The sequence below is a fragment of the Salmo salar genome, chromosome 28 (genome assembly GCF_965601325.2).
Source record: "Salmo salar chromosome 28, fSalSal1, whole genome shotgun sequence".
NCBI classification, from domain to species: Eukaryota; Metazoa; Chordata; class Actinopteri; order Salmoniformes; family Salmonidae; genus Salmo; species Salmo salar.
The window spans coordinates 32,086,693-32,106,647 of NC_138318.1; the positions used below are offsets into that span (position 1 = coordinate 32,086,693).

At 44.8% G+C, this 19,955-nt stretch overlaps 1 protein-coding gene across 9 annotated transcripts in view; it reads left to right on the forward strand.

The window, feature by feature from the left end:
* LOC106589844 (E3 ubiquitin ligase Rnf157) overlaps positions 1-19,955 on the forward strand; it is a 91,200-nt gene that overhangs the window by 59,383 nt on the left and 11,862 nt on the right. For 8 of the 9 annotated variants that reach the window (XM_014180240.3, XM_014180241.3, XM_014180242.3 and 5 more), the window contains exons 2-16: positions 1,121-1,239; positions 9,084-9,172; positions 10,145-10,294; positions 10,380-10,497; positions 10,612-10,722; positions 11,170-11,217; positions 11,632-11,703; positions 12,079-12,238; positions 15,362-15,474; positions 15,560-15,792; positions 16,099-16,201; positions 16,659-16,767; positions 16,890-17,107; positions 17,248-17,313; positions 19,681-19,729. In XM_014180240.3, coding sequence (XP_014035715.1) covers positions 1,147-1,239; positions 9,084-9,172; positions 10,145-10,294; positions 10,380-10,497; positions 10,612-10,722; positions 11,170-11,217; positions 11,632-11,703; positions 12,079-12,238; positions 15,362-15,474; positions 15,560-15,792; positions 16,099-16,201; positions 16,659-16,767; positions 16,890-17,107; positions 17,248-17,313; positions 19,681-19,729 — 1,732 coding nt within the window. In that variant the 5' untranslated portion in view covers positions 1,121-1,146. The remainder of the gene's footprint in view (positions 1-1,120; positions 1,240-9,083; positions 9,173-10,144; positions 10,295-10,379; positions 10,498-10,611; positions 10,723-11,169; positions 11,218-11,631; positions 11,704-12,078; positions 12,239-15,361; positions 15,475-15,559; positions 15,793-16,098; positions 16,202-16,658; positions 16,768-16,889; positions 17,108-17,247; positions 17,314-19,680; positions 19,730-19,955) is intronic. The other variant, XM_014180239.3, reaches the window with a different exon arrangement.

Below are 19,955 nucleotides of genomic sequence, written 5' to 3' on the forward strand. Positions count from 1 at the left end.
CTAAAGCACACCGTTGCCTCCTTTTGTATCACATTCCAATGATAAAACTGGGGGGGGACAATGTCCCCCCCGTCCCCAGTGAAAGTTGCGCCCCTGCTTTCACCTATCCAGTCATGACAGATCAGTCATTGCAGTTAAGAAGAGAGAATTGTTTTTGTTTTTTTAAGAAAGTGGTATAAGACTGTGTTAGCATGCTGAGCTAAAGCGTATGAATTAGCCTAGGGAGCTAGTACAAGCCTTAAGGTCTAAGGCAAGGTGGCTCATCACTTGAGCGTTGTTCACCGAACCACTTCCATCACCGTTACTGAGTAGCTATGGCCTGGCCTGGGATCTCTACTTGGATTGCTCAGCTTCGTGTGTGTGTGTGTGTGTGTGTGTGTGTGTGTGTGTGTGTGTGTGTGTGTGTGTGTGTGTGTGTGTGTGTGTGTGTGTGTGTGTGTGTGTGTGTGTGTGTGTGTGTGTGTGTGTGTGTGTGCAGAAATACACACAGTGGGCATTCAAGGGCAGTTGATAGGCTTACATTCCCTACAGCTGATTATAATTTGAATGGTATCTGGCTGTCTGCCTTTCTATGACCCTTTCAAAACATACATTCTAATTATTTCTCCACCAGGCAGTGTCACAGAAAAGGTGTTTTGTTCCTTATCAGAATCATCTATTTATTTTTATTTCTGAGTTGAAAAACACAAAGTGCTTTTACAAGCACTGCTTGGGGGGTGGAAACAGCCAGAACAGCTACGTTGATTCAGACCAGCCAACCCTAGTCTGCAGTTTACCAGACATTACTTTACTGTGTAGAGAGACACTCGAGGTAGAAGTTGCCCCCCCTAACCACAGATCTAGGATCAGTTACATTACCTCAAACCGTAATCTTAGCAAATAGGGGGACAAAGACATTTCCGATATAAAATCAGTGCTCAGAGGCAATGTCTACTGTACCTATTCCCTATCTGTTTCTCCCCCCATTGGCTAAGATTAGAACCAGGGTTGGAACACCTTGTCCTAGCTCGGTGAGCTCCTTTAACTGTCCTCTGTTCAAGTAAAAGGGGAGAAACCTAATTGGGCTATAGTGTTTGTATTGCGATCAGGTTTGCTCACTCCCTCTTCTTGTTCCCTACAGGAAGCTACTTTGCCAACCACTTCATCATGGGCGGGGAGAAGTTTGACTCCACCCACCCCGAGGGATACCTATTCGGAGAGAACACCGACCTCAACTTCCTGGGAATCAGACCAGTGGCGGTACTGCTTCTCACACTAAACTAAATTACACTAAACCTGGGTTCAAATACTATTTACTATTTAAGGTATTTAAATTACTTTCAAAGACATTTGGAAGTAAGTATTCACATATTTTTTTATTTTAAAAGGCAAGTTGTTGAATATTGGAATGTATTTAGAAATACACTTGGCAATACACTCCCATGCATTTAACTCAGGTATTTGAAATCCTTGCCGTTTTTCTCTCTCGCTGTTCTTCTCTCTCTCTCTCTGTGTTTTGCTCTCTCTACATTTGAGTCATTTAGCAGAAGCTTTTATCCAGAGTGACTTACAGTAGTGAGTGCATACATTTTCGTATTGGTCTCCTGTGAGAATCAAACCCACAAACCTGGCATTGCAAGCACCATGCTCTACCAACTGAGCTACACAGAATATCTCTATCTCTGTCTCTCTATTTCTCTGTCTCTCTGTCTCTCTCAAATTCCGTTATATAAGCCATCCTGCCCTCTCTAAGCAGATGGCAATGTAGAGCCACATATCTCTTCCCCACTCACTACATCTCTCTCCTCTCTCCCAGAGTTGTTAACTGTGATCTGCAGCACAGGTCTAGTGCATTTGAAATGAAATTGACCCCTACTCTGGATTTGTACAGCTGTGTGTGTGTGTACGTGCGTGCGACTGGAAGTACACAGGCCTGTGATGTTGGGGATTTAGACAGCAGCTTACTGCTGTAATTATGGTTGGAAAAGGATAGTATATTACTGGAAACTTTCAAAGTTTACCAGTAAACTAGCAGAATTTTGCTATCTTTCAAGGATTTGAAGTAATCTCACAAGACATGTAGTGGCCCTTTTGGGTATTTTAGATTATCACAGATATTTGTAATTATCTCTGGCCCTCTGTGTGGCCTTATCACATGTCAATTATATCACATCATTAAATAACATAATTTAAAAATAAACAAATAGAATGACAAAGCTTTAAAACATGATCTTAAATATAAACCATAAAGTAAATGAATACCATTGGTGTTTAATATGAGCATTTCAGCATAATATCCTTTTTTTACGCACTTGTATTTATTTGACTAAAACTATGTATTTGTTATCAATGTTTTGTGGTCAAACTGGTGGCAGTTGTGAAGAAAAGTCAATAGTTGGAGAAGTTGAAGAGTTAATTGAAAATAATGCCATTGTTGATTTAGATGTTTTTTTCATTAATTAGGCTCTTTTCTCTTGAACCATATGGTCTATCTACTAGAAAGTCATGGACAATATGGACACATACAGTTGAAGTCTGAAGTTTACATACACCTTAGCCAAATACATTTAAACTCAGTTTTTCACAGTTCCTGACATTTAATCCTAGTAAAAATTCCCTGTCTTAGGTCAGTTAGGATCACCATTTTTTTTTAAGCATGTGAAATGTTAGAATAATAGTAGAGAGTGATTTATTTCAGCTTTTATTTCTTTCATTACATTCCCAGTGGGTCAGAAGTTTACATACACTCAATTAGTATTTAGTAGCATTGCCTTTAAATTGTTTAACTTGGGTCAAACGTTTCGGGTAGCCTTCCACAAGCTACCCACAATAAGTTGGGTAATTTTGGCCCATTCCTCCTGACAGAGTTGGTGTAACTGAGTCAGGTTTGTAGGCCTCATTGCTCGATATATATATATATATCTCGATGATCATTAAGGCCAAACAGTTCTATTTTTGTTGCATCAGACCAGAGGACATTTCTCCAAAAAGTACGGTCTTTGTCCCCATGTGCAGTTGCAAACCGTAGTCTGGCTTTTTTATGGCGGTTTTGAAGCAGTGGCTTCTTCGTTGCTGAGCGGCCTTTCAGGTTATGTCGATATAGGACTCGTTTTACTGTGGATATAGATACTTTTGTGCCTGTTTCCTCCAGCATCTTCACAAGGTGATATTAAAATGGCGCCGGAAGAAATGGCAGCAGTTTTATGGGCGCCCAACCAATTGTGCTATTATGTGGGTTTTTTTCACGTTATTTGTAACTTATTTTGTACATAATGTTTCTGCCACCGTATCTTACGGCAAAAAAGAGCTTCTGGATATCAGGACAGTGATCACTCACCTCGAATTAGACAAATATTTTTTTCTACAACAAGGAGGACGCACAGGACATTCTCCAAACACCCGGCAGGGCCAACAGCCCCGTTATTTGCAAGAGGAAGCGACGCAGGTACAGAGGACAAAGAGCCAGATGCCTCGCCAGGACCCGGAGAAGGCGAGTGGGAAAGCTGCTGTTACCGTCAATACTACTCGCCAACGTTCAATCATTGGACAATAAATTAGACGAGGTACGATCACGAATATCCTACCAACGGGACATCAAAAACTGTAATATCTTATGTTTCACAGAATCGTGGCTGAATGATGACATGGATATTCAGATAGCGGGATATACGCTGCACCGGCAAGATAGAACAGCACACTCCGGTAAGACGAGAGGGGGCGGTCTGTGCATATTTGTGAACAACAGCTGGTGCACAAAATCTAAAGAAGTCTCTAGATTTTGCTCGCCTGAAGTAGAGTATATTGTGATAAATTGCAGGCCACACTACTTGCCTAAAGAGTTTTCAGCTATACTTTTCGTGGCTGTTTATTTACCACCACAGACAGATGCTGGCACTAAGACCACACTCAGTCAGCTGTATAAGGAAATTAGCAAACAGGAAACCACTCACCCAGAGGCGGCGCTCCTTGTGGCCGGATACTTTAATTCAGGGAAACTTAAATCAGTTCTAGCAAATTTCTATCAATATGTTAAATGTGCAACCAGAGGGAAAAAAATTCTACATCACCAGTACTCCACACACAGAGACGTGTACAAAGCTCTCCCTCGCCCTCCATTTTGTAAATCCGACCACAACTCTATCCTCCTGATTCCTGCTTACAAGCAAAAATTAAAGCAGGAAGCACCAGTGACTCGATCTATAAAAAAGTGGTCAGATGAAGCAGATGCTACACTACAGGACTTTTTTGCTATCACAGACTGGAACATGATTCTTCCGATGGCATTGAGGAGTACACCACATCAGTCACTGGCTTTATCAATAAGTGCATCGAGAACGTCGTCCCCACCAGAAGCCATGGATTACAGGCAACATTCGCACTGAGCTAAAGGGTAGACCTGCCGCTTTCAAGGTGCGGGACTCTAAACCGGAAACTTACAAGAATTCCTGCTATGCCCTGCGACGAACCATCAAACAGGCAAAGCGTCAATACAGGGCTAAGATTGAATCACACTACATGGGCTCCCACGCTCGTCTTATGTGGCAGGGCTTGCAAACTATTACAGACTACAAAGGGAAGCACAGCCGTGAGCTGCCCAGTGACACGAGCCTACCAGACGAGCTAAATCACTTCTATGCTCACTTCAAGGCAAGCAACACTGAGGCATGCATGAGAGCATCAGCTGTTCCGGACGACTGTGTGATCACGCTCTCCATAGCCGACGTGAGTAAGACCTTTAAACAGGTCAACATACACAAGGCTGCGGAGACAGACGGATTACCAGGATGTGTGCTCCGAGCATGTGCTGACCAACTGGCAGGTGTCTTCACTGACATTTTCAACATGTCCCTGATTGAGTCTGTAATACCAACATGTTTCAAGCAGACCACCATAATCCCTGTGCCCAAGAACACAAAGGCAACCTGCCTAAATGACTACAGACCCGTAGCACTCATGTCCGTAGCCACGAAGTGCTTAGAAAGGCTGTTAATGGCTCACATCAACACCATTATCCCAGAAACCCTAGACCCACTCCGATTTGCATACCGCCCAAACAGATCCACAGATGATGCAATCTATATTGCACGCAACACTGCCCTTTCACACCTGGACAAAAGAAACACCTATGTGAGAATGCTATTCATTGACTACAGCTCAGCGTTCAACACCATAGTGCCCATAAAGCTCATCACTAAGCTAAGGACCCTGGGACTAAACACCACCCTCTGCAACTGGATCCTGGACTTCCTGACGGGCCGCCCTCAGGTGGTGAGGGTAGGTAGCAACACATCTGCCATACTGATCCTCAACACTGGAGCTCCCCAGGGGTGCATGCTCAGTCCCCTCCTGTACTCCCTGTTCACCCACAACTACATGGCCAGGCACGACTCCAACACCATCATTAAGTTTGCAGACGACACAACAGTGGTAGGCCTGATCACCGACAATGACGAGACAGCCTAGGAGGTCAGAGACCTGGCCGGGTGGTGCCAGAATAACAACCTATCCCTCAACGTAACCAAGACTAAGGAGATGATTGTGGACTACAGGAAAAGGAGGACTGAGCACGCCCCCATTCTCATCGACGGGGCTGTAGTGGAGCAGGTTGAGAGCTTCAAGTTCCTTGATGTCCACATCAACAACAAACTAGAATGGTCCAAACACACCAAGACAGTCGTGAAGAGGGCACGACAAAGCCTATTTCCCCCTCAGGAAACTAAAAAGATTTGGCATGGGTCCTGAGATCCTCAAAAAGTTCTACAGCTGCAACATTGAGAGCATCCTGACTGGTTGCATCACTGCCTGGTACGGCAATTGCTCGGCCTCTGACCGCAAGGCACTACAGAGGGTAGTGTGTACGGCCCAGTACATCACTGGGGCTAAGCTGCCTGCCATCCAGGACCTCTACACCAGGCGGTGTCAGAGGAAGGCCCTAAAAATTGTCAAAGACCCCAGCCACCCCAGTCATAGACTGTTCTCTTTACTACCGAATGGCAAGCGGTACCGGAGTGCCAAGTCTAGGACAAAAAGGCTTCTCGACAGTTTTTACCCACACGCCATACGACTCCTGAACAGGTAATCAAATGGCTACCCGGACTATTTGCATTGTGTGCCCCCCCCCAAACGCCCCTAACCCCTCTTTTACGCTGCTGCTACTCTCTGTTTGTCATATATGCATAGTCACTTTAACTATACATTCATGTACATACTACCTCCTGCACATTGGCTAACCGGGCTATCTGCATTGTGTCCCACCACCCGCCAACCCCTCTTTTACGCTACTGCTACTCTCTGTTCATCATATATGCATAGTCACTTTAACCATATCTACATGTACATACTACCTCAGTCAGCCTGACTAACCGGTGTCTGTATGTAGCCTCGCTACAGTATATAGCCTGTCTTTTTACTGTTGTTTTATTTCTTTACTTACCTATTGTTCACCGAATACCTTTTGTTGCACTATTGGTTAGAGCCTGTAAGTAAGCATTTCACTGTAAGGTCTACACCTGTTGTATTCGGTGCACGTGAAAAATAAACTTTGATTTGAAGGTCCTTTGCTGTTGTTCTGGGATTGATTTGCACTTTCGCACCAAAGTACGTTCATCTCTAGGAGACAGAACGCGTCTCCTTCCTGAGCGGTATGACGGCTTCGTGGTCCCATTGTGTTTATACTTGCGTACTATTGTTTGTACAGATGAATGTGGTACCTTCAGGCGTTTGGACATTGCTCCCAAGGATGAACCAGACTTGTGGAGGTCTACAATTTGTTTTCTGAGGTATTTGCTGATTTTTAAAAAATTTTTCCCCCATGATGTCAAGCAAAGTGGCACTGAGTTTGAAGGTAGGCCTTGAAATACATCCACAGGTACACCTCCAATTGACTCAAATGATGTCAATTAGCCTATCAAAGCTTCTAAAGCCATGACGTTTTCTGGAATTTTCCAAGCTGTTTAAAGGCCAGTCAACTTAGTGTATGTAAACTTCTGACCCACTGGAATTGTGATACAGTGAAATATAAGTGAAACAATCTTTCTGTAAACAATTGTTGGAAAAATTACTTGTGTCATGCACAAAGTAGATGTCCTAACAGACTTGCCAAAATTGTAGTTTGTTAACAAGAAATTTGTGGAGTGGTTGAAAAAGTGTATGTAAACTTCTGACTTCAACTGTGCATAACAAATGAGTACTATATATTAATACCTTGTTTTAAAGTATAAATTACCAAATGTACAATAGATTGCCACACATTTTCTGTTTAATTACCAAAATTACTGAAGATTCCGGTAACTTTGGTAAATTACTGGTAGCTTTGCAACCCTACCTGTAAAACAGAGTCACATTAATACTATAGAGAGAAAGATGGGAGTGTGTGCTTGCATGTTCAGATCCCATAGCAGAACTCTACTGGTGTGTGTTTTTGAATGGGGCGGTATTCTGTATTATAACACATCTGGCCCCAGCAGGGGCCTTTCCTGGAAACCACACACACACACACACACACACTCACACCTCCCCCCAGAAGAGCGGTGTAGAGGTATCCAACCACATCCTCCCTCCTTACTGGATGGCATGTTCCATAAAGGTTCTTCTATACACATTTTACAGTACATTCAGTCATTTAGCAGACACTTATCCAGAATGACTTACAAAAAGTGCATTCATCTAAAATAAGTAAACAACTGCAGATCAAGGTCACTAAACCTGTTTTCTAAAATGGCACGTTATCAGCCTGATCGTGCCAGGACGAATAAAGAAGTACAAACCACACCTTCAACATAATCCATTTGAGAGACACCTTCAACATAATGCATTTGAGAGACACCTTCAACATAATGCATTTGAGAGACACCTTCAACATAATGCATTTGAGATAGTTTAATACAGGAAAGGTTACAAGGTATGAATATAGAATTATGTTATTCAGAATGAATTTGAGCTTGGAATGAGGTTGGATGATTGTTAGATGGTTGTAGAATGGAAGAGTCTTGAAAGGTGTCGTCAGAGATGGTGTTGCAAGATGGAGAGGAAAACTGGATGATTTAAGTGATGGTTCGGGATGGTTGAGGCATCGTGATGGTTGACGGAGCTTGATGGCTCAGGATGTTTGGTGGCGCTTAATGTTTGGTGCAGGTTGATGGTTGGGGGAGGATGATGGTTGGTGGCACTTGATGGTTGGGGGAGGATGATGGTTGGTGGCACTTGATGGTTGGTGGAGGATGATGGTTGGGGGCAGGTTGATGGTTGGGGGAGGATGATGGTTGGTGGCAGCTTGATGGTTGGTGGAGGTTGATGGTTGGGGGAGGTTGATGGTTGGGGGAGGTTGATGGTTGGGGGAGGTTGATGGTTGGGGGAGGTTGATGGTTGGGGGAGGTTGATGGTTGGGGGAGGTTGGTGGAGGATGATGGTTGGGGGAGGATGATGGTTGGGGGAGGATGATGGTTGGTGGAGGATGATGGTTGGTTGGTGGAGGATGTTGCTTGGTCGTTGCATGGGTCGGGAAGAGGAGATGAAGACTGAGTGTTGGGGTGGGAGTCCTGGTGGTCTCTGCTTCTCAGCACAGAGTTAATCCCCCTTATGGACCCTGAAAAATAGGGAGAAGGGCAGAGGAAAAGGGAGGAGACGTGTGGTGGAGGGATGAGAAATACAACAACAGATTAGGATAACAGGATCTGGATACTATAGACGCAGCCGTTCACTGGCGAGGAGATTGTTTGATTGTTGAGAGGGGAGGAGATTTAATTTGTTACAGGTGTCGTCTTTCCTCCCAAACTTTAGTAACTGACACAAACATCATAATGTCAGTAAATAGTTAAGCGTTGGACATTTTGTATTTTTGACCCACTCAACTCTCTTCTTACACAGTCAGCAACAAAAACACAGTACACTGGGGAAAGACGCTCAGATTGTGCAAAGTCCAGTAATAAAAGTGGGGAAAGAAAATGTATCCATTGTTTTATTAAGTAGGTGAAATATCCAGGACAATACTTTGCGCTAACCCACCTGATTCAACTGATCAAGGGCTTGGTGATTAGTTGATCAGATCATGTGACGCTTTTGTCATTGTTATTGATGTGACCTTTTTGTGATTGGTTCCTTTACAGTTTCCCTATGCGGCACCGCCTCCTCAGGAGCCAGTAAAGACGCTACGAAGCCTTATAAACATCCGTAAAGATACGCTGAGGCTCGTACGGTGAGTATCTCTCACACAATTTACTTCTAGTTTATATCCCCTTCATTATTATTTTACCTATGGTTACAGATGTAAGATCTTAATTGCATCACCCTTTTGTTGCTGAGAATTTTACTGTACAGCAGGAAATGCAAACTTGTAGTGTGTTCGAGGTTTAAAAAGGCTTCTAAAGTTTGTAATTTCCACTTTTAAAATGTCAGACTTGATTTTCTCAAAGGAAAATGTATCAACCCCTACAAAAAAGGTCCATTAATTATAATCCACTGTCACTGGCAGATAAATCACTGGAGGATGAGTCAGGCGCAGGAGACTGAGTTCCGTTTGAGCAAAACGTATTTAATGCTGCCAAGGGGCAAAATCCACATATAAGGCAGGGTGCACAAAAAGTCAAATGACGAGAGGAAAGCTCCACTCTAAAAGACAGACGGGGCGCAGCCCGGCAACCCTAATGCCTAAACGAATACGTAGTAAAAGCAACTACGTTAAATCAATACAACCCCTACCACACGTAACATAGAACAATCCCGCACGAATCCTGACTAAACACAGACAAACTAAATACCCCCCCACTAATGACAAACAAGACACAGGTGCAACCAAAAAACAGACATGACTAACAGACACTGAAACATAGATCGGTGGCAGCTAGTAGGCCGGCGACGACGACCGCCGAGCACCGCCCGACTGGGGAGGGGCGCCACCTTCTGTGGACGTTGTGACATCCACATAATAATTCAGGATTCTTTAGGATGCTTTCCCTCCTGTCTCAAACCGGCTCAAATTAAAATCCTACATCTGTAGTCTGTTTTATTGCAAAAGTCCAACATCTCAACTTCTCCCTCCAGAACCAAATAGCTAGCCGGAAGCTTTCACAAGCTTTGGTTGTGGGTTGCCGAGCTTACTCCCTATACTGTTATTACATTATTGTAACGGTGTGTAGATGACGCTAGCTGTGTTTCTGCATGCTGGCAGGTGTAGTGAGGACCTGAAACTGCCAGGGGAGGACGTGGCAGGGAAAAGCAAAGCCTGTTACAACATAGAGTTCACCTTCGACGCTGACACACAGGTGGCCATCACAATCTACTATCAAGCTATAGAGGAGTTCCACAATGGAGTGCCTATGTAAGTGTGTGTGTGTGTGTGTGTGTGGTGTGTGTGTGTGTGCGCGCGTGTTTATCTCCCCTAACTCTCTGCATCTCTCCTATAGCTACATTCCCCAGGACAGCTCTCTCCAGTCAGAGACGGTGCACTTTAAGAGAGGAGTCTGTCAGCAGTTCTGTCTGCCCTCCCACTCCATCAATTTGTCAGAGTGGGCCGATGAGGAGGTATGGTCTGTGTGTGTGTTTATGCATATTACTAACAAAGTATGTGTGTTTTCAGTGTATAACCTCTCTTTATCTCACCCTCTTTTCCACCTCTCCCTCTCTCTCTCTCTCTAGTTGCTGTTTGACATGGATAAGGATGTGTTTCCCATGGTCGTTCAAGCAACAGTAGACGAGGGGGAAGATCACATGGGTCACTCCCATGTCCTCCTGGCCACCTTTGAGAAGGTAAGGAGCTTTAAGTCTGATGTGCTGTAGGATTGTAAGTAAAGTGTTACATTTACAACGTGTTGAAGTATGTTAACTTTTACTCATTAGGTATCTTAATGTTTGTCTGACATGTTTTGAAATGTTTGACTCTTAAAAGTATCCCACTGGGCACAAACTGGTTGAATCAATGTTGTTTCCACATCATTTCAACAACAAAAAATCTATATGATAACATTGAATCAAGGTGGAAAACTGATTTCAGTCATCAGCGTATGTTTGTCTTTTTTTCATCCAACTTTTAAGCTAAATCCAATGACATGCTTCAAATGTTTGTTGATTTCACATTGAATTCACGTTAATTGTCAACTCAATCAAATGTAAAAACTAGATGTTGAATTGCCGTCTGTGTCCAGTGGGATTGGATTGTTGTAAGCGTCAGCTAAGTATCTACTGTTTGTTCCACAGCACATGGATGGGAGCTACTGTGTCAAACCTCTGAAACAGAAACAAGTGGTGAGTATGTTTCCACCAAGTCCTTTTCCTCTCGCTCTCTTCTCGCTCTCTTCTCTCTCTCGCTCTCTTCTCTCTCTCTCTGTCTTCTCTCTCTCGCTGTCTTCTCTCTGTCTTCTCTCTTCTCGCTCTCTTCTCTCTCTCGCTCTCTTCTCGCTCTCTTCTCTCTCTCGCTCTCTTCTCTCTCTGTCTTCTCTCTGTCTTCTCTCTCTCGCTGTCTTCTCTCTGTCTTCTCTCTCTCGCTCTCTTGTCTCACTCTTGTCTCACTCTATATTCTATCTTGCCCCCCCTCTCGTTCCTGCCTGTTATTGCCTCCCCCCTTCTCCTCCAAACCCTCTCTCCCCCTTTCACCATCCTTCCTGGGATGTTTTATAGTGAAACCTTCTCTCTCTCATCCCCAACATGTTTCTTCTCCAGGTGGATGGGGTGAGTTACCTTCTTCAGGAGATCTACGGCATCGAGAACAAGTACAACAGCCAAGAATCAAAGGTACCAAGTTGAGAATTTGGTTGTTTAGGACATGGACTAGTGAACACCTGATTTAACTAATTGAGGGCATGATGATTAGTTGACAAGTTAAATCAGGTGTTTTTTTTGTCAGGGGCTACAATAAAACTATCCACTGTTGGAGTTACTGGAGGACTGGAGTTGGGAACCATTGCTCTAACCAGTTCTACAGAGAGTCACTCTGAAAGTTTTGAACAAAAAGCACTGTGTTCAGTAGTCCATGCCCTAAACACACTGGGTTAGAGTATATGGACAGTAAATCTCATTTTGACTGTGTTTGACCAAGCTACCATACTGCTCTCTGAATGTAATGATGTATTGATGTATTAATTGATTGATTGATTATGTTGTCCCCAGGTTGCGGATGATGAGATCAGTGATAACAGTGCGGAGTGTGTGGTGTGTCTATCGGACGTCCGCGACACACTCATCCTGCCCTGCAGACACCTGTGTCTCTGTAATGCCTGCGCCGACACTCTCCGCTACCAGGCCAACTGCTGCCCCATATGCAGACTGCGTGAGTCTATAATGTCTATAATGCTACATAAGACCTTTGTAAGCCATACGTTGGCATTTGTGAGCTTCATAGCAATACCTAATACATTCTCAGTTAAATCAAATCACATTTTATTTGTTACATGTGCCGAATACAACAGGTTTATTTACAAGCCCTTAACCAACAATGCAGTTTTAAGAAAAATAAGTGTTAAGTAAAAAATAACAGATAGTTAAAGAGCAGCAGTAAGATAACAGTAGCAAGGCTATATACAGGGGGTACCGGTACAGAGTCAATGTGTGGGGGCACCGGTTAATTGAGGTAATTGAGGCAATATGTACATGTAGGTAGAGTTATTAAAGTGACTAAAAATAGATAATAACCAGAGAGTAGCAGCAGCGTAAACGAGGGGGGGGGACAATGCAAATAGTTTGATTAGCTGTTCAGGAGTCTTATGGCTTGGAGGTAAAATCTGTTAAGAAGCCTTTTGAACCTAGACTTGGCGCTCCGGTACCGCTTGCAGTGCGGTAGCAGAGAGAACAGTCTATGACTAGGGTGGCTGGAGTCTTTGGCAATTTCTTGGGCCTTCCTCTGACACCGCCTGGTATAGAGGTCCTGGATGGCGGGAAGCTTGGCTCCAGTGATGTACTGGACCGTACGCACTACCCTCTGTAGTGCATTGAGGTTGGAGGCCGAGCAGTTGCCATACCAGGCAGTGATGCAACCAGTCAGGATGCCTTCGATGGTTCAGCTGTAGAACTTTTTGAGGATCCATGCAAAATCTTTTCAGTCTCCTGAGGGGGAATAGGCTTTGTCGTGCCCTCTTCAAACCATTCTAGTTTGTTGTTGATGTGGACACCAAGGAACTTGAAGCTCTCAGCCTGCTCCACTACAGCCCCGTTGAAGAGAATGGGGGTGTGCTTGGTTCTCCTTTTCCTGTAGTCCACAATCATCTCCTTTGTCTTGATGATGTTGAGGGAGAGGTTGTTATCCTGGCACCACACAGCCAGGTCTCTGACCTCCCTATAGGCTGTCTCATCATTGTCGGTGATCAGGCCTACCACTGTTGTGTCATCGGCAGCCTTAATGATGGTGTTGGAGTTGTGCCTGGCCATGCAGTCGTGGGTACAGGAGGGGACTGAGCACGCACCCCTGAGGGGAACCCGTGTTGAGGATCAGCGTGGCAGATGTGTTGTTGCCAACCCTTACCACCTGGGGGCAGCCCATCAGGAAGTCCAGGATCCAGTTGCAGAGGGAGGTGTTTAGTCCCAGGGTCCTTAGCTCAGTGATGAGCTTTGAGGGTACTATGGTGTTGAATGCTGAGCTGTAGTCAATGAATAGCATTCTCACATAAGTGTTCCTTTTGTCCAGGTGGGAAAGGGCAGTGTGGAGTGCAATAGAGATTGCATCATCTGTAGATCTGTTTGGGCGGTATGCAAATTGGAGTGGGTCTAGGGTTTCTGGGATAATGGTGTTGATGTGAGCCATGACCAGCCTTTCAAAGCACTTCATGGCAGACGTGAGTGCTACGGGCCTGTAGTCATTTAGGCAGGTTGCCTTTGTGTTCTTGGGCACAGGGACTAATAGCCTAACTGATGCCCCATCTGCAGACTGTGTGAGTCTATAATGCTACATAAGATCTTCGTAAGTCATACTCTGGTATGCATAAGACCACCACATCAATACTTAAAGGTCCACCTCAGAGGAAGTTGCTGTACCTATTTCGAGGTAATTCCCATCCTAGAGGGGAAATTCTCGTTTAGGTTCCACCTCGAAGACTGACGCAGGCTGCTACTACATGTTCAGGAATTGGAGGGTGGAAAATGTTGTGGTGATTTTCAAGTGTAGCAGAGAAATAAAAACCAATAAGGCATTGACTGTTAGCTGTCAGTGTAACTAGCTAGCATGCTAACCTTTGCAAGCTAATGAAAGTTATGTGAGCACCATTTCGGTTAAGACGGGCACACTGTAAGTCAGGTGAAAATAATTATTTCAGAAAGAGACAAGCAGCCTACCTGTCACGAGGTCAGTCACAGATAAACCCTGCCTATAGTCGGTGACATGTTGAGGGCTGACGTTTGTCTGACTCTTACGGTTTGATAGTTCCATGAAACTGTGTCGGATTCCAGACGTCATTAGTGTTTGGACATGCACACTGATATTATCAAATAACTATATTCTTTGTTCTCTCTGTTTTCATTTCAGCAAGCTAGCTAAATATCAATGCATTATCTAAACTGCACAGCTATATATTAATGCATTATCTAAACTGCACAGCTATATATTAATGCATTATCTAAACTGCACCGCTATATATTAATGCATTATCTAAACTGCACAGCTATACATCAATGCATTATCTAAACTGCACAGCTATACATCAATGCATTATCTAAACTGCACAGCTATATATTAATGCATTATCTAAACTGCGTCCGTGAATCCACCATAGAAATAGAAAGAATATAAGCTCCAGTAATATGGAGCCTAAATATTAAAGCAATGGGTCAGTTTGTTTTGCATGGCCCGGTGCCCCGGGTGGGTGGAGATTTCTCTTTAGGATCAATTGAATGGTCAAAAAGGAGCAAACCCTGCACACCCGGGGCCCCGGGCCATGCAAAACCGTTCATCTTAGGGCGACAAGGGGAGCAGGGTTCCAAAATGCAATCATATCATGCAATTTTACTATCTATAATATGGTCATATTTTTTTCATGTAGACTAGCTCAGAAATAAGTTACATTTGAGAAAATATCCAATGCATTATGATAATTTTCTGGTAAAAAAAGGGGAGGTGCAAAAACAGTTTCACTGCGACTCACAAACTTTGTAGGTGTTTCTGATTAACAAACAATGCCATATTGGTGGGTGGTACCATTCAGATAAAACCCAGCACTGAAAAAAACGTAGGCAAAAAATAATTTATAGGTCATTTCATAGTCAAATAAATGTCATTGGCACGGATTTGCACAAAGTGTGCAGTTTTTGTCACTTCAAGCCCAAATATATCATACTTTGACTAAAACAATTACTTATTGACTTACATTGTTGTGCAGCATCATGGGTAAGCTCTGGCCATCTTTCAACTCAAAAAAATGGAATGCTACTGATGTGGGCATTTAGTCATGTTATAATGCGTCCTTAGCGTTCCGGGCCCTGCTGCAGATCCGAGCCATGAGGAAGAAGCTGAGTCCTCTCTCTCCTGCCGGGTTTAACCCCGTTATCACCTCCCAGACCTCCGACTCAGAGGAACACTCGGTATAATATATACATACACAGCTTTTTCTTTTAAATACAGCGTATCGCAACATGACATCTCATCTCCTTTTTTCGTTCCCCCCAGGCGTCGGACCACATCCCCCCAGGTTATGAGGCCGTGTCTCTCCTGGAGGCTCTGAACGGGCCCCTGAGTGTGTCTCCCTCGGCCCCCCCTCTGCAGGACCTCTCTGGGGGCCACGTCTCAGGGACCCTGCCCCACTATAGCAGTGAGACCCACCCCGCCCCGGCACGCTCCATGTCCCCCCTGGACCACTCCAACTCCAGCCAGGGACTCAAACTGAAGAAGAGCGGCTCCAAGTGAGAGGAGCATACACTTGAAGACACAGGTTGTGTCCCAAATGACACCAAATTCCCTATATAATGCACTACTTTTGACTACTACCCTATGGGCCCTGGTCAAAAGTAGTGCACTACATGGGAAATAGGGTGCCATTTGGGATGCATAAACGCATACAAACATACTGTACATTTGAATAGGAATTAATTTCCTAGGACTTTTGAAGGTTTAGCTCATAGAATATCTTTCTTTCTGGACAAAGGTAGTGTTGTGAGTGTTTGTTGTGGTGTTTTTGATTCTGACTGCTACATTATGGGATGTGTCAGGTCTCTCTCCCAGAATTCTTCGGTGCTGCCCGAGGAGGAGGACGAGAAGTCAGAACGCAGCGAATCAGAAGTTCAGGCCTGCCGCCGGAAACAACAACCAGAGGTACACTGACACAGTGTGTGTTGGTGCCTGTCTGTCTCCGGCGTGTGTGTTGGTGCCTGTCTGTCTCCGGCGTGTGTGTTGGTGCCTGTCTGTCTCCGGCGTGTGTGTTGGTGCCTGTCTGTCTCCGGCGTGTGTGTTGGTGCCTGTCTGTCTCCGGCGTGTGTGTTGGTGCCTGTCTGTCTCCGGCGTGTGTGTTGGTGCCTGTCTGTCTCCGGCGTGTGTGTTGGTGCCTGTCTGTCTCCGGTGTGTGTGTTGGTGCCTGTCTGTCTCCGGCGTGTGTGTTGGTGCCTGTCTGTCTCCGGTGTGTGTGTTGGTGCCTGTCTGTCTCCGGTGTGTGTGTTGGTGCCTGTCTGTCTCCGGTGTGTGTGTTGGTGCCTGTCTGTCTCCGGTGTGTGTGTTGGTGCCTGTCTGTCTCCGGTGTGTGTGTTGACCTTACTCTGTCTGCTCTCTGTTCCAGAGTGGTGTAACTCCAGAGAGTGAGAACCTGACTCTATCCTCGTCTGGAGCCATCGACCAGTCCTCCTGTACTGGAACACCTTTCTCCTCCACCATCACCTCCCCTGAAGGTGAGCTTTCTGCTGGGGCTGGCAGGCGCTGCTAGGGGGTGGCCAGTGGGCAATAGAAAATGTGTCAAATTTATAAAACATTGTTAATTGTCTCTTCTTCTCTCTGTCTCTCCCCCTCTCAGACCAAGTGAGCAGTAGCCTTGCCCAGTCAGTCATGTCCATGGCTTCGTCCCACAGCCATCACTCTCAGATCAGCACTGACACCCTGTCTTCCATGTCCGGTTCCTACCTGGCTGGGCCGGAGGGGGAGGTAGAGGGGGAGGAGGGAGGAGAAGCAGAGGGGGAGGAGAACCAGGACGCACCCATGGAGAGCCGGGGACCCTCACAGCAGGATGGGGAAGTGAGACGGGGGAGAGGAGGGAGAACAGGGGTGGAGAGAGTGATGGAAAACCTAGAGAAGTGGCTAGTCGAAATCTCTGACATAGAGAATAACCCCCCCCCCCCTTTTTCTTTCTCCCTCTTTTTTTGTCTCTCTCTCAGGAGCTACCCATGGAACCAAAAGAACAGAACTTCTCAGTTGCTGTGTCAGACGAGCAGGATTCAGAGGTGCATGTGTAGTAGGGTCGTTCCACAAAGAGTGCATGTGTAGTAGGGTCGTTCCACAAAGAGTGCATGTGTAGTAGGGTCGTTCCACAAAGAGTGCATGTGTAGTATGGTCGTTCCACGAAGAGTGCATGTGTAGTAGGGTCGTTCCACAAAAGAGTGCATGTGTAGTAGGGTCGTTCCACAAAGAGTGCATGTGTAGTAGGGTCGTTCCACAAAGAGTGCATGTGTAGTAGGGTCGTTCCACAAAGAGTGCATGTGTAGTAGGGTCGTTCCACAAAGAGTGCATGTGTAGTAGGGTCGTTCCACAAAGAGTGCATGTGTAGTAGGGTCGTTCCACAAAGAGTGCATGTGTAGTAGGGTCGTTCCACAAAGAGTGCATGTGTAGTAGGGTCGTTCCACAAAGAGTGCATGTGTAGTAGGGTCGTTCCACAAAGAGTGCATGTGTAGTAGAGTCGTTCCACAAAGAGTGCATGTGTAGTAGGGTCGTTCCACAAAGAGTGCCATTTGTGTCCCTTTGATATTTTAAGTAGAAACTGTGAGCAAATATTGCATTTTAAAAGCCAGTTATATTAAATGAGGTGCACTTTAATATAGACCACATGGAGAATTCAATAAATCTGATTTTTAACATGAATAAAGGCTTGCTAAAGTGCCAAAATTCAGGATTTTCACATGTCCCTCTGTCAACCCTGTGTCATTTCTAGGAAGATTTTAACCCACTTAATCCCCCCCAAAACATTTTCACCATCATTGTAAAGCCTTAGTTATTTTGTTGCTTTGACAAAGTCCTTTCTGAAGATGATTATTTATTTAATGTTAGTAGAGGTTGTGGTGCAGAAGAGCCAAGCCTAGCCAGCACTGTTCCCTTAACGAGGGTGGGGCAGCCCTCTTATTGGTTGTGGTGCAGAAGAGCCAAGCCTAGCCAGCACTGTTCCCTTAACGAGGGTGGGGCAGCCCTCTAATTGGTTGTGGTGCAGAAGAGCCAAGCCTAGCCAGCACTGTTCCCTTAACGAGGGTGGGGCAGCCCTCTAATTGGTTGTGGTGCAGAAGAGCCAAGCCTAGCCAGCACTGTTCCCTTAACGAGGGTGGGGCAGCCCTCTAATTGGTTGTGGTGCAGAAGAGCCAAGCCTAGCCAGCACTGTTCCCTTAACGAGGGTGGGGCAGCCCTCTAATTGGTTGTGGTGCAGAAGAGCCAAGCCTAGCCAGCACTGTTCCCTTAACGAGGGTGGGGCAGCCCTCTAATTTACTGCCTAAAGACTTAAAGGTGTGCAGCTCTAACTCTGTGGGGAGAGCATTCTGGAGAGCACACGTCACGTGAGGTATGACCAGGACCGATATGATTTGCAGCGCTTAAGCGTTTGGCTTGTCCTGTCGACTTTATGTCTGACCCTGTAGAGCTCTGCAAGAGCCAGGATGTCATTTTAATTTTCTTAATAAAAGCCTCTTTGTTTGCACCGCGTTCCTGTCTCCTGTACCTTTGAGTCATTACCTATGCCTAACACCCCAGACAGTGTAAAATCCCTTGCACTGTCACAGTGATTCATTTACGTCTGTCCCTCATTTTAAGGTCAACCCTGTTACGTGAAATGAACTCTCGTTTTAATATGGTGAAACTATTCCTTGTTCAATGTATCTTTTAGATTATTTAAAATCTACTAGTTAAATCAGTTGAGCTGGTTCTACTCTTTTTGGCCATTTTCATATTTTCTTTTGTGGTGGAAAACTGAGCGGGTCGAGCATAACATGTCAACCCTGTTACCCAGAGATAGACAGGCTAGAATTAATACATCAACCCTGTTACCCAGAGATAGACAGGCTAGAATTAATACATCAACCCTGTTACCCAGAGATAGACAGGCTAGAATTAATACATCAACCCTGTTACCCAGAGATAGACAGGCTAGAATTAATACATCAACCCTGTTACCCAGAGATAGACAGGCTAGAATTAATACATCAACCCTGTTAGCCAGAGATAGACAGGCTAGAATTAATACATCAACCCTGTTACCCAGAGATAGACAGGCTAGAATATATATATATATTTTATGTGGGGGTGGGTGATGCTTCCATTTAATTGGCAGTCCTGTTGCACACAACCCAAGCTTCCATTCCCTCTGTCACAAGGGAACTTATGGCTGATTTTAAGATGAAATCGTCAACCCTGTTACTTAATTTGGCACTTAACATGCTCTTTGTGACAGAATTTTTAAATGAGATGAAATCAAGTTTTTTTTGGACCCAAGTTGCACTTCTCAAAGGCACCGAATTGGTGGGATGTACCTAAACTATATGAATGGATATAGATACAAAACGTATAAAATATACAATACAACATAAATCCAACTGTCTCTCTCCTTCTCACAGGGAAATGATGTCACAGAAGAAGACTGCCCCTCCCCTTCCCACGAGCAGGGTAACTATGTGACCTCTTATTGACCTCTCACCTCTGACTCCTCTGTTTTATCCTCCTCACTATTTGGCCATGCTGGAAAGGACAGAAGTATGGGGCAGTCTAACCACTAATACAATGTTATCCACTAATCCTAACTTAAAGCCTCCTTACATAAAAAAAAATATATATAATAATAATCTCCAATACTCTCATCAATTCTGACGACATTGCCACTTTTGTCCTTTCT